General features: G+C 36.5%; 1 protein-coding gene across 8 annotated transcripts in view; it reads right to left on the reverse strand.

Annotated features, from left to right (window-relative positions):
- PPEF1 (protein phosphatase with EF-hand domain 1) overlaps window positions 1–12,178 on the reverse strand; it is a 138,243-nt gene that overhangs the window by 103,875 nt on the left and 22,190 nt on the right. For 7 of the 8 annotated variants that reach the window (XM_021007417.2, XM_021007419.2, XM_078146077.1 and 4 more), the window contains exon 2: window positions 8,085–8,270. In XM_021007417.2, the coding sequence (XP_020863076.1) occupies window positions 8,085–8,133 (49 nt within the window). In that variant the 5' untranslated portion in view covers window positions 8,134–8,270. Of the gene's footprint in view, window positions 1–8,084; window positions 8,271–11,123; window positions 11,302–12,178 lie in introns of those variants that run through there. The other variant, XM_021007420.2, reaches the window with a different exon arrangement.

Consider the following 12,178-nt stretch of genomic DNA (forward strand, 5'->3'; position numbering starts at 1 on the left):
GTCTTCCTCACACATTTTTCTCTTTGGGAGATCTGACAAAAGGATGGTGATGTGCTCTATTCCTCCTTCCCTTCCTCTTTCCAGCTCATAGCCATTTCTCCCGCCCAAGTGGGAAAATATTTACTGCAAAATGCTCCTCTTATTAGAGTTTGTTTACACTTTTTGTTTTAATTAGTGCTACTGACTCTGTAGGAGAGAAAGAGGCAGAGACAGAAAAATTCAAATCTTTGGTCTAAATAGATGGTATGTTTCAGTCTCCAGAGAAAAAGGAGAGTGAATCTTATTGATATTCGTTTTTAAAATATTTTGAATATATGTTCCAAAGCAGGCTGGCTAAGTGCTACATCTTATTTTTTTTTCTTGCTTAGATAAAATCGAGCCAATTTTTCTTGTAGGAATCATCAGTAATCTTAACTTTCCCCATTGTTCACCTCCATGCATATTCAAAAAGACCTTGGGTCTGCAGGAGAGGAGCCAAAGGCAATGACTAGAGAGTAAATCCTTCCTGGTAGGGAGAACAGAAGGAGCTACACCAGGCTGGTGGTGCCCAGTCCAAGGGCAGAGGGCAGGGGATAGCGTAACAGCTCCGTTTCCTATGGTGGTTCAATAGATTAACTTTTATGTTTCAGCTTCAAACAGACAAACCATCAATCCTCACAGACACCTGGCTATATGCATAAACCAATCTAGGTAAAATAGTCTCCTCCCACCTGTCTGATCTCTTCTTCTCAGTTTCTTTTGTTTATCTATGTCATACCTACAATGGGTGTACCTCAAGACCTCTGACCTAGGCCCTCTTCTCTTTTAGCTCTATATTCTCTCACTTGGTCAGTTCCTATGGGTTATTTTGCTATACAGATGATGCCCCAGTCCACATAAGAACCTTTGTCTTTCTCCTGAACTCCAGTCCTTCATCATCTCTATTATTATTCTTTTCTTTATGCTACAGCTACTATTTCTATAACTATATAAAAATAATAGCTGTAACAATGCATATCCTTGCTTTACTCTTGATCTTACTGGAAAGACTTTAGTGTTTTTGCATGACAAACGTTTTAGATAGTTTCTTTGTTTTAGATGGACACTGATAATCATAATAAGGAAAATCCAACTTATTCTTTCTCGTATTTTTTTTTTACATTAAATCATGTGTTTTATTAAAAAAAACCTTTTCTGCTTCTATTGATATGTCATTTTAATAATTTTTGTTATTAATATTATTCATTATGTTTAAACTTTTCCTGATATTAAAGCAATCCTGCATTCCTGGTATAAATTCACCCTGGTCAAGGTGTATAATCTTTTCCCTGTTTCTATAGCCGCTTAGCTAATATTTTGTTTAATAATTTTGCATTGATATTCATTAGAGATATTGGTTGATAGTTTTCTTTCTTTGCTTTCTCTCTCTCTGATTATGTATCAGGACCATATTTATCTCATGGAAAAAGTTTGGCAAGATGTCATCTTTCCTATTTTCATTTTCAAAAAACTACTTGGAAAAAATTTAGAGCTAATTATTCTTTGAATGTTTGATAAAATTCAAATGCAAATTTATTTGGTTCTGGGATTTTTTCCCCTTGGAAAAAATTTATGGCTTGCTAATTCCTCTAAAAATTAGTCATCTAAATTCTCTATCATGGGGGTAGCTAGATGGCACAGTAGATAAAGCATTGGCCCTGGAGTCAGGAGAACTTGAGTTCAAATCCAGACTCAGACACATAAAAACTAACTAGCTGTGTGACTTTGGCAGGTCACTTAACCCCAATTGCCTTACAAAAAAAAAAAGAATATGTTTTGACTAGCTTTGATAGACTTAGCCCTTCTCAGTAATGCTAGGGTCTAAGACATCTACAGAAGTCTCGTTATAGAAAATGGTATCCATATCCAGAGAAAGAACTATGGAGTTTGAATGCAGATCAAAGTACCATTTGCTCTTTTTTTTCTTTTCTTTTGTTTCATCTTTCTTGTGATTCCTCCTATTGGTTCTAATTCTTCCTTACAACATGACTAACGTGAAAATATATTTAATAGGAATGTGTACATAGAGCCTATATCAGATTACACACCATCTTGGGGAGGGAGGAGAGAGGGAAGGGTAGAAAATTTTAAAACTCAAAAGTGTATGGAAGTGATTGTTGAAAACTAAAAATAAATTAATAATTAAAAAAAGGGAAAAAATCTCCATCATGACAAACCAAGAGGTTTATATTTTTGTATCTATTCATTCATTTCATATAAAGTATCAGTTTTATTGATATCTAATTGGGTAAAATAATTTATAATGATGTTATTATTTCCTCTTCCTTTATTGTATTTTCCTTTTCTTTTTTTTATATTGGTAATTTGATTTTCCTCGATTTTTAAAATCACATTAGCTAAAGAATTATAAATCAAGTTAGTTGGTTTTTTTTTACCAAAAAGCCTCCAAGTCTTATTTACCAACTCAATAAATTGTGTTTTAAAATGTGTTTTGTTACGAAATCTTTTTTGATTTTTAGAATTTTTATTTTTATGTTCAGTTAAGTTTTGTTTATCTGTTACTTTTCTAATTCTAGATCAATGTATTGATCACGCTTTCTCCATTTTGTGGATAAAAGTCTTCAAAGATATAAATTTTCTCCTAATGTCTACTTTTGCTGTATCTCAAATGTTTTATGTTGTCTCTTCATTGTCATTTTCTAAGATACAATTATCCTATTGTTCCTATTAATTTGCCTTTCAACCCATACTTTTTTAGGATTAAATTATTTAGTTTCCATTTAAGTTTAATTCCCTTGTCCAAATGCCTTTTGTTGATTATGATTTTTATTTCATTGTGGTCTATAAAGAATGTGTTTAATGTTTCTACTTTTCTATATTTGTTTATGGTATTATGCCTTACAACATGGTCAATTTTGGTATTATGGTATACACCAAAACATTCCTATTAGAATTCTTGTAGTAGTACAGAATTGTAAATGAAGCAGATGCATGTTAGCAGAAAAAGTAAAGAATGATGGGAAGAGGAACTCTCTTCCCTCCTCCCTCCCAAGTGAATCCTTCTCCAGAGCCTTCCTAGTAGTAATCTCTTCCTGGCTCTCTACAGGCTCAAATATCTTGAGTTCTGAGATAGCTCCTGGTTTTATACAACTTCCTGGTTTTTACATAACTAAGTCACTCAACCAAATAGAACAGACTTCCTAAAAATATCACTTCATTTATCCAATGGCTTTTAAGTACTTTTTTGTGAACTAAAGTCATTGATTGATTGAATGAATAAATGAATGAATGAAATGTACTCTCACCTGGTTAAGGTATCAGAGAGTAACATCACTTATTTTAAATGAAGCATGATAATTGATCGATGAATTCATTTTTAAATAAGGAAAATAAGAATCAAAAGATTTCTTTAAAATTTCTATTTGTTTCTGATAGTGGAAATAAAGCAAAATCAATGAAGGCAAGTGAAGGTAAAGTTTAAAAACCAAGAAAGAAAAAAAGTCATCATCTCATTTAAAAAATTAATGCAATTCTTGTGGGCTACTCATGTCAAAACAATTTCATAAAAGCATTTCTAAGCAATCTTGAAGGAAAAAAGAAATACATGTAATAGTATTCGTGCTTTACAAGAAAAAATCACAAAGAAAATGGATTACCGGATTATGTAACCCATTAGCCAGGATCTCCAAACCAACTCCAGGTTCCCACAGTCCAGGTTCAGTCCTGTGGGCTGCTACAACATAGTCACCATCTCTCTAGCTTAGGAAAAGGTTATGTTCAGTTTTCCATAATAAGGGTAAAGCATGTACCCAATTCCAATAAAAGCCCTGAAGATGACAATACAGGTACTGGGTATGATACAGCTTTTATTTCACTTCACAGGAAATTAAGAAGATACAAGAGACTAACAAAAGCCTATAAGGAGACACATCAAACATTTATAACACTCACAGCTACTCATAAGCAGATATTGAAAGGGGAAGGGAAGAGAATAATCATTTATATGCTACCTACTGCATGCCAGGCACTGTATTAAGTGCTTCACAAATATTATCTCTTGATCCTTAGAACTCAAGTGGGTGGTGTTCTTATCCCTAGTTTGCAGAGGTTAAGGGACTTAACCCAGGGTCACACAGCTAGAAAGTGTCTGAGATCAGATTTAAACTCAGGTCTTCCTGACTCTAGGCTCAGCACTCTATCCACACCACCTACCTCCCTTAAAAAAACATGTAAGCACTCCAATAGGCCATAAACTCCCTTCTGGAGGAAAAGCACTGTGAGTTTACTAAACATTGCATCTCTGCAATGACAAGGGGGTGGTAAACTCCACGTGCTTTGATTTCCCAATTCATTGCTACTCCCCACCCCACAACAGGTGCCATGCGGCAATCTTCTTCCTCTGCTCTTCAGCAATCCTCTCAAATCCCCTCCTTTCTCCAGAAGATCTGATCTCCAAACTCCCTCTCCCCTCAAAAAAACAAAACAAAACAAAACAAAATTTGCAACTCTTGAATTTGGGATTACCTATAAACAAACCCCAAGGTCACTGCTCCATTCCATGGCTAGAAAGCTGGATTCCATGGCCTCTGAATGTTAAATACCCCACCTCCTTACTCTTCTACATAGGAGTCTAGGACTCTGGAACACTTTCAATCAAATTCCCTCCCAGGTCCAGTGGGGAGGAGAATATTCACCATGTGCTACTGTGGGAACTCTTCTGGTTGCTGTCATTTTTGGACCAGGAACTGGAGCCCGTGGCTTCTCCACCATGTGCTTCTGTAGCAACTAGGTCTGGGGTGTGTCTTGAGCTATTATCAGAAAGCTTTGGGATGGTATATGTAACTCCTTTGCCCAAGGTCCACCATTAATAGTTCCTGAGTAGAAAGACTATATGTATGCAAAAGACTCCTTATGACAAAGACCAGTCCTGTTCTGCGATGCTCTAATCCGTCAGGAGAAGGCAGAGAAAGATGAGTGGACTGTTACTCCCCTTAATAGACTAGGACAAAAAAAAAAAAGCTCCTCCAACGAAAATCTATCTTACTAAGCTCCAGTCTACCAGCCATCTTGGGAAAGTAGAAGTCAATTGAAACTCCTCAGGACCTGTTGTCAACTATCTTTCTGACGAAGTGTCAATGCATACACACATATACCACAGGAGGAAAAGTAAACTCAAATTGATTGAGGGAATCCCTGATTAATCTCACATGCACCCATTAATCTAAAACCAATCAATATAAAAAGTTGAACTACAAAATGACATTGAGGTATATTAAATTATAATCTCTAATTTTATCATTTAGCAAAATCCTACATCCCAAAATAAGTGAAAAAATAGATGAAGTGCCACTTATACAACATGAAGGACAAAACCACATTCTATTTTTTCATTCAGCTTTGGAACCCCTACCCTGGAGCCGTGCTCTCCTGAGTGCTGAGTAAGCCAGCATAGACCATAGGACCACTCTATCTAGTCACCCTCAGAACCCAGAGCAACTGAACACCCCGATCATCTTGCCATCTGCTGTGCTGATGCTCCTTCTGGACCTTCAGACCTCCTGAGACCACACCCTGGTGACAATCCATTCCATTTTGGAACCACCACCCTGGGTTTGGGCTGCCTTCATAAGTAAGTCAATAGACATACATTTGATGCATATATCTTGCCAGCCATCCTTAGGCCTCAGACCATACTTCACATCTTATCCCACAAGCCACCTCTTCCTCCAGGATGAGTTATCAAATTAATACTATCATTGTTTCTGTGAAAGGGCCTGTGAACTTATTCCCCATCCCTTCACTCACCACTCCAGTGACTTCCCAAACCAAAACACCTTTCTGTGACCACAACTCCCTCTCCTAGCATGTAAGGTCCTAAGGGCAGGGACTGTCTTGCTTTTGTATCTTTATCACCAACATATAGCACAATGTTTAACATATAGTAAGTACTAAAAAATGAATTCATTCATTGATTCATTCATTTTTTTTTAGGAATGTTGTGCTATCTTTCCCATTTTGGCCTATGTACAAGGGAATGAAAAGGAATAAAGAATTTATATACTACATTCCAGACACTATGCTAAGTACTTTTTTAGAGTCTTGCAACAACCCTACAAGGTAGGTGCTATTATTATCCCCATTTTACAGTTGTGACTTGCCCAGGGTCACATATATACAAATGAACATATGTAATATTATTTGCTTTTAAATAAACATTATTTCAAAATAATAGTAAGACTTAAGGAAACAGTTCTTTCATCTAGCAAAAAAAAAAAGTGGTTGTCTCACCTAATCAGAATAATATGCAATATTCTGTAACTTGCATCATTTAGAAGTCGTTGGCCCATTAAAAAGGAGCTTCCCGCATTATGAATTAGAGTTGTTCAGAAACGGGTAGACAAGTGAGATAAACAATGTAGAAAGTTTTGTTTTTAAAGGCACTACATAAATCCAATATTTTTACATTACATTACAGAATTTTAAAGTTAACAGGGACCTTAGAAATCTTCTGTTCTAATCCTTTCATTTTACAGATGACGAAGCTAAACTAAGAGATTAAGCAATGTGCACATGGTTGGGGGGAGGGTTGGGACAAGAATCCAGGCATCCTAGACCTCAGTCCATTTAAGAGTTACAAGGTACTTCATGGCATCTAGTCCAACTCACACATAAAAGGAATCCTCACTTTGAAATATTCCAGCAGATGGATGTCCAGCCTTTGCTTGAAAACCTTCAAAAGGAGGAATCCACCATCCCACGAAGCAACTACATCACACTGAGAGTCAAACTTATAAAATCTCTGCTGTTTGGCAGAATTTCATACACATACAGAACTAGGTTGGCAGAAAATAGTGGGGCTTAATTATTTTTTGTTTGTTTCTATTCAGGAAATGTGGTTGTTACAGAGAGTTTTGATTCTTACAGCTGTAGAATCGATGCTTACCCATCATCTTCCAGGATGTTATTCCCAGGGGATAATTTATACAGTAAAGAAAATGTAAGACATGGTGTTCTTGATTCCTTTAAAGCATTAATGCCTCTCTCAACTTCCTGATCTATTTCCAGAGAACGGCTTACTCATTCGGTACTCAATGACTAGCCAAGAAGGCACAGTGCTCTGAGAGACAGAGAGAGCTACTTCGATTCTTAAAGTAAATCAGAACACATTAGTTAGTGTAGACTACCTCTCATCCTAAATTGAAGTAATATAGTACCTTAAGCCAAGGCTTGTTTCCACAAAGTGTGGCCAAGAATTGCCAGATAATTGCCTCGGGTTTTTATTTTACTTTGCCTGTGTAAATCTAGTTTGAAAAGACCAAGGAGCAAATTCAGTGAGTTCTAAGGAGACACACAGATAATTATATTGAACATTAAGAAAGAACGCAGCATAAATAATTCTTAAGACTCTACATCTTACATGCAAAAGGTAGATTTTCTTATATTGTGGCAAGTGAAAAAAATGTACTTTTAAAAAGTAATATTTATACCTTAAAAAGATAATGTAAATGCATAAAAAATTTACTTTTACATTTCTCAAAGTATGGTGCAGCTCTATGAAATCTAGTGTTGAACAGACATGAAAACCCATTTGATCTTCGCCTTATAAAATTTAAACTCAAGTTAGGTTTTTGGAATAGCTTAGTTGTTTTTTTTAAACTTAAATTTCTGTATGTCATTTGTTGTGGAAAGTCATTCTACATAATCTAATCTGGGTCATTTGTCACATGGGCATATATTGAGTGCCTATTGCAAATGGTTTCTATATTAGTGGACATTTTAGAAAGGGGAAGAGATCTAACGTCTTTCCATTGAATTTTTGACTTTCTTTTTTTACATAAATTCAGTCATATTTTCAACTAAAATTAAAAATAAAATATCATCTAGTAGCTAATGTTTTGAAATTTAGCCCTATAAATAACAAGTTTTATCATTCTATTAACTAGTTTTCCAGATTACTTCAATATGAAACCTTAAAGAAAAAAAAAGCATGAGGCCTTGCATAAAAATCACTCAGGATCACTCAATCCAATGCTAAGAAACAAAGGAGAAGAGGAAAAATCACATTCCTCTCACATCCATTAACAACAGGCATAACAACTACTTACCTTTCTCAGATTTCCTATCTTCATACTGGATAGAACTGTTACATCCCATGTCTCCAAAATAGTGTGCTCAAAAATTTAACTTCTCATCACAGGCTTCTCTTGTCCAAGAGTGTGCACGTCCTCTGCTTTATATTTTTGCTAAGATACAAGGAGCCACTCCTAGTTGATCCACTTCAGTCATAGCCACTAATGAAGAAGGGTTGGGGGGGAGGGAAAAAATGCCAATTAATGACATGGTATCTAAGGGCAGCTCAGCAGGAATCATTAATGCTTATTATGAATTATTGTACATTATGTGGTGTGGAAATTGATTCCACATAATCTAATCCTGAGTTATTTCCCAAAACACTGCAGCCGCTGAGGCAGCTGCAGCAGCAGCAACAGCCAACAGTAGGAGCTGCCTAAGCTGGTTTTGCTACATGTACTTTTACCATAACTCTTTTCGGGTAAAATCAGTTGAACACATATGATTTTTAAGCTGCAATATAAGGAGAAACAAGGATACTGTTGCTTTTATTACTTAAATAATGGAGGCTGGAAAATAAACATCCAAAAAGAACTTAGCTTTTTTATGACCATAATGAATATAGAATTTAAAAGTTTAAAAAATGGCAGACATAGAACAAAAGCAACATATGGAAACTACTATTAAGCCAAAGATGAGACAGACAAACAGTGTTCCAATTTGCAAAAAGTGGGGAAAAGGATGAATGACAGAAACTTTAGACCAATAATCTTGATACTAATCCCAGGTAAGAGTCTAGAACAGAATGCTTTTGAGCAGTTAAAAAAAAAAAAGAATTCCACATTTGGTGCCAGGATGGATTCCTTAAGAACTTATTATGTGACCCTGGGCTAATCATTTAACCTCAGTGGTGTTCAGTTTCCTCGTCTGGTAAATAAAGTGGTTGGAAAAGATTATTTTTCTAATGAAACTTCCAACTGTAAAATGCTAGAATTACAAATCAAGATAAATTAGAGTAATTTACTATTTAATAATGTTACTAGATAAGAAGGTCAACAGAATTGCCAATCCAAAGATTTACTAATTAAGTCAAAAACAGCAAACCTGAGTATGTTATTCTAGAAAAACTGAAATAGATAGCATGATGAATACAACACTTCACATATGTGTCAGTGACGTTTGATGATAAAAATCCTTCATATCAAAATGGACATCACTCTCCTCTGGATAATTGCCACAGACTTCTAACTGATCTGCCTTCCTCCAGTAAAGATTGCTTTCCTCTTTACGATCCAATCTCCAAACATTTACCAAATTGATCTTCCTAAAACACAATGACAATGACTGTATCATTCTCAAGAAACTTCTGTGCTTCTCTATTGCCTTCAAAATAAAACACAAACGCCTCTGATGATCATTTAAAGCCTTCATAATCTGGCTTCAACCCATCTTTCCAGACTGATCTCACATTATTGCCCCTTATGCATTCTATGTGACAGCCACCCCAGCTTCCTTTGTTGTTCACCATGTACATCTCAACTCATGCTCTACCCCTCTTGGAATGTCCAGCTCCCTTCAAAGCTCAGTTCATGAGCCACTTCTTACATAAGGTCTTTTCTAATGACCACTCCACATATTTGTGTGTATACACACACACACATACACACACACACACACACACACACACACACATCAATGCTTTCCCCTTAATTTCAGACAAAAATACATTATATTTGGCCATGTGTCCCCTAGCTATCACCAAGAGATGAAGATGCTAGAGATGGACGCTGAGGTCCTCCTCCTCAATTACTCTCTGGTGGAATATTCCAGTTTTTTTCCTGACTTTGGGAGTGGCAGAGGGGCTGACTCGGACTCATAAGCCCATCCTTTTCATCATTTGGACTCACAGAAAGAGAAACTGAGAAGCCAAAAGACCTGGGGAAGAAAAAGTCATATAGGCACAGCTGCCATGAAAATAGCACGGGCTACAGCTATAAGTAGCCAGCAACAGATTCCAGAGCCAAGGGTGTGAGTGAATCATGCACAAGGCTTGTTGAGATAAATTCTGCAGTGTTGAAACTTATTCCAATTATAGACAACATTATAGGCAAATTATAGGCAATGATCCTTCATTCTCTTTCATTCTTTTCCCAATATCTCTTTCAAGAGGGAATGAGCCTTATGCCTCTTGCCAGGAATTGGGAGATTTACTTTTGTTTCCTAAAAGTTTTTTACTTTTGTCTTTAAACATTTATTTCATCATATGAGATAGTAAATGTAATAAGGGGCAGTTAGGTGGGATAGTGGATAGAGGGCTGGACCTAAAATAAGGAAGACTCTCTTCCTGCATTCAAATCTGGCCTCAGACACTTACTAGCTGTGTGACCTTGGTCAAATCATTTAACCCTGTTTACCTCAGTTTGCTCATCTGTAAAATGAGCAGGAGAAGGAAATGGCAAAACCACTCCAGTATCTCTGCCAAGAAAACCTCAAATGAGGTCATGAAGATTTGGACACAATTGAAACAACTGAACAACAAAAACCTAGCATTTATCATTGGGCCTCAGACATAGCACATGCTTGACAATAGTTTGTTTAATTAAATTGAATGAACAGAAAAATAAAAGTGCTAAAGGAACCATATTTGTAAAAAAAATTAATAATTTATAAGTCTGAAGAAGGAAAGACTGTATTAAAATTCTGCTAATTTGTCAGAACAAAATTATCCCATGTTACTTTTTTAATATAAAAGTTGCTTCATTATAAAAGTATTGGTTTTTCAAAGGCAACATTTATTTTTTTTAAAAAAAGGCAATGGGGAAGTTAGATAACAAACACGGCATAACTAGCACAGCAGATTACAATCCTCCTCTGTGCAAGCATGGTAGTCCAAGTGTATGATAGGCAGGGGCTTACTGAAAAAAAGAGAAGGGAAAAGAAGAAGCATTTATATAGCACCTACTACTCACCAGGCACCGTGCTAAACACCTCACAAATATCTCATTTGATCCTCACGACAGGTGGATGCTATGATTATCCCAATTTTACAATTAAAGAAACTGAGGATGACTTACCCTAGGTCACACAGTATCTAAAGCCAAATTTGAACTCAGATCTTCCTGACTCCAAGCCCAGCACTCTATGCATTGTGCCACCTAACTGCCTTGGAATGTATAAGGACCACTTTATATCTACTACTCTCATCTTTTCAGAACTGATGGAACCCTAAGCAGGGCTCATCTCTGCCTGAGGTCATTGAACACATCTCTGTAAGAAAACAGGAAGACTGGCTCCCTGGTGACAATGCAAACGAGTAGACACCCAACCCAATGACTGCATCTGATAATAGACACAACATCCTGCCCTCACTGTCTCTTCCTCTTGACATACACTACATTATCTACTCTCTGGGACCACTATTAGTTTTTCATTTGCTCAGAGAGCAACTTCTCCAAGGTACCATTTAAAAGAGAGCTCATTTGCCTTCTCTTCAGGACCTAAACTGACTTAGGTCAAAAGGCCTTGGGTATGGCCTTTTGAGTGAGTACAAGTTTTACAGGACAAATCCTTTCATTAAGAGGATTTATTCTGTGAAGTTTGGATTCAGTCAAAGGGCTGTACTTGAGGACCTAGAGGGCCACGTGTGGCCTCAAGGCCATGGGTTCCCCACCCTTACCTTAGTTCATAACAAAGAAGGTAAAACAAAAGTCATCCAACTTACCCCAACATGGATATAAATTGTTCCACATTACCCTGCTTTGAAAACACAAGTCTTAAATACTCTGAAGGGTACTATGTACCTCTGTGATATGTGGAAGCTGGTATGAGGAAGAACTGAGTTCAAATTCACCATCCAACACTTAGTAGATATGTTACCCAGTTTCCTCATCTGAAAAACTCGGATAATAACAACCCCTGCCTCACAGGGTTATTATGAGAACAAAATAATATAATATTCACAAAGGGCTCTGGCAACTTTAAAGTGCTATATGAAAGCTAGCTATTAATATAAGATTATTTGCCCTGCATTTGTTAGCATGCAAAAACAGCATAGGGGTGTCCCACTGGAATCTCATACTTGACATGTCCAAAACAGAGATCGTCTTCCTCCCTAAATCCACTCTCTGGC

Source organism: Phascolarctos cinereus, unplaced genomic scaffold (genome assembly GCF_003287225.1).
Source record: "Phascolarctos cinereus isolate Bilbo 61053 unplaced genomic scaffold, phaCin_HiC Scaffold_726;HRSCAF=1367, whole genome shotgun sequence".
In the NCBI taxonomy this organism is placed as follows: domain Eukaryota; kingdom Metazoa; phylum Chordata; class Mammalia; order Diprotodontia; family Phascolarctidae; genus Phascolarctos; species Phascolarctos cinereus.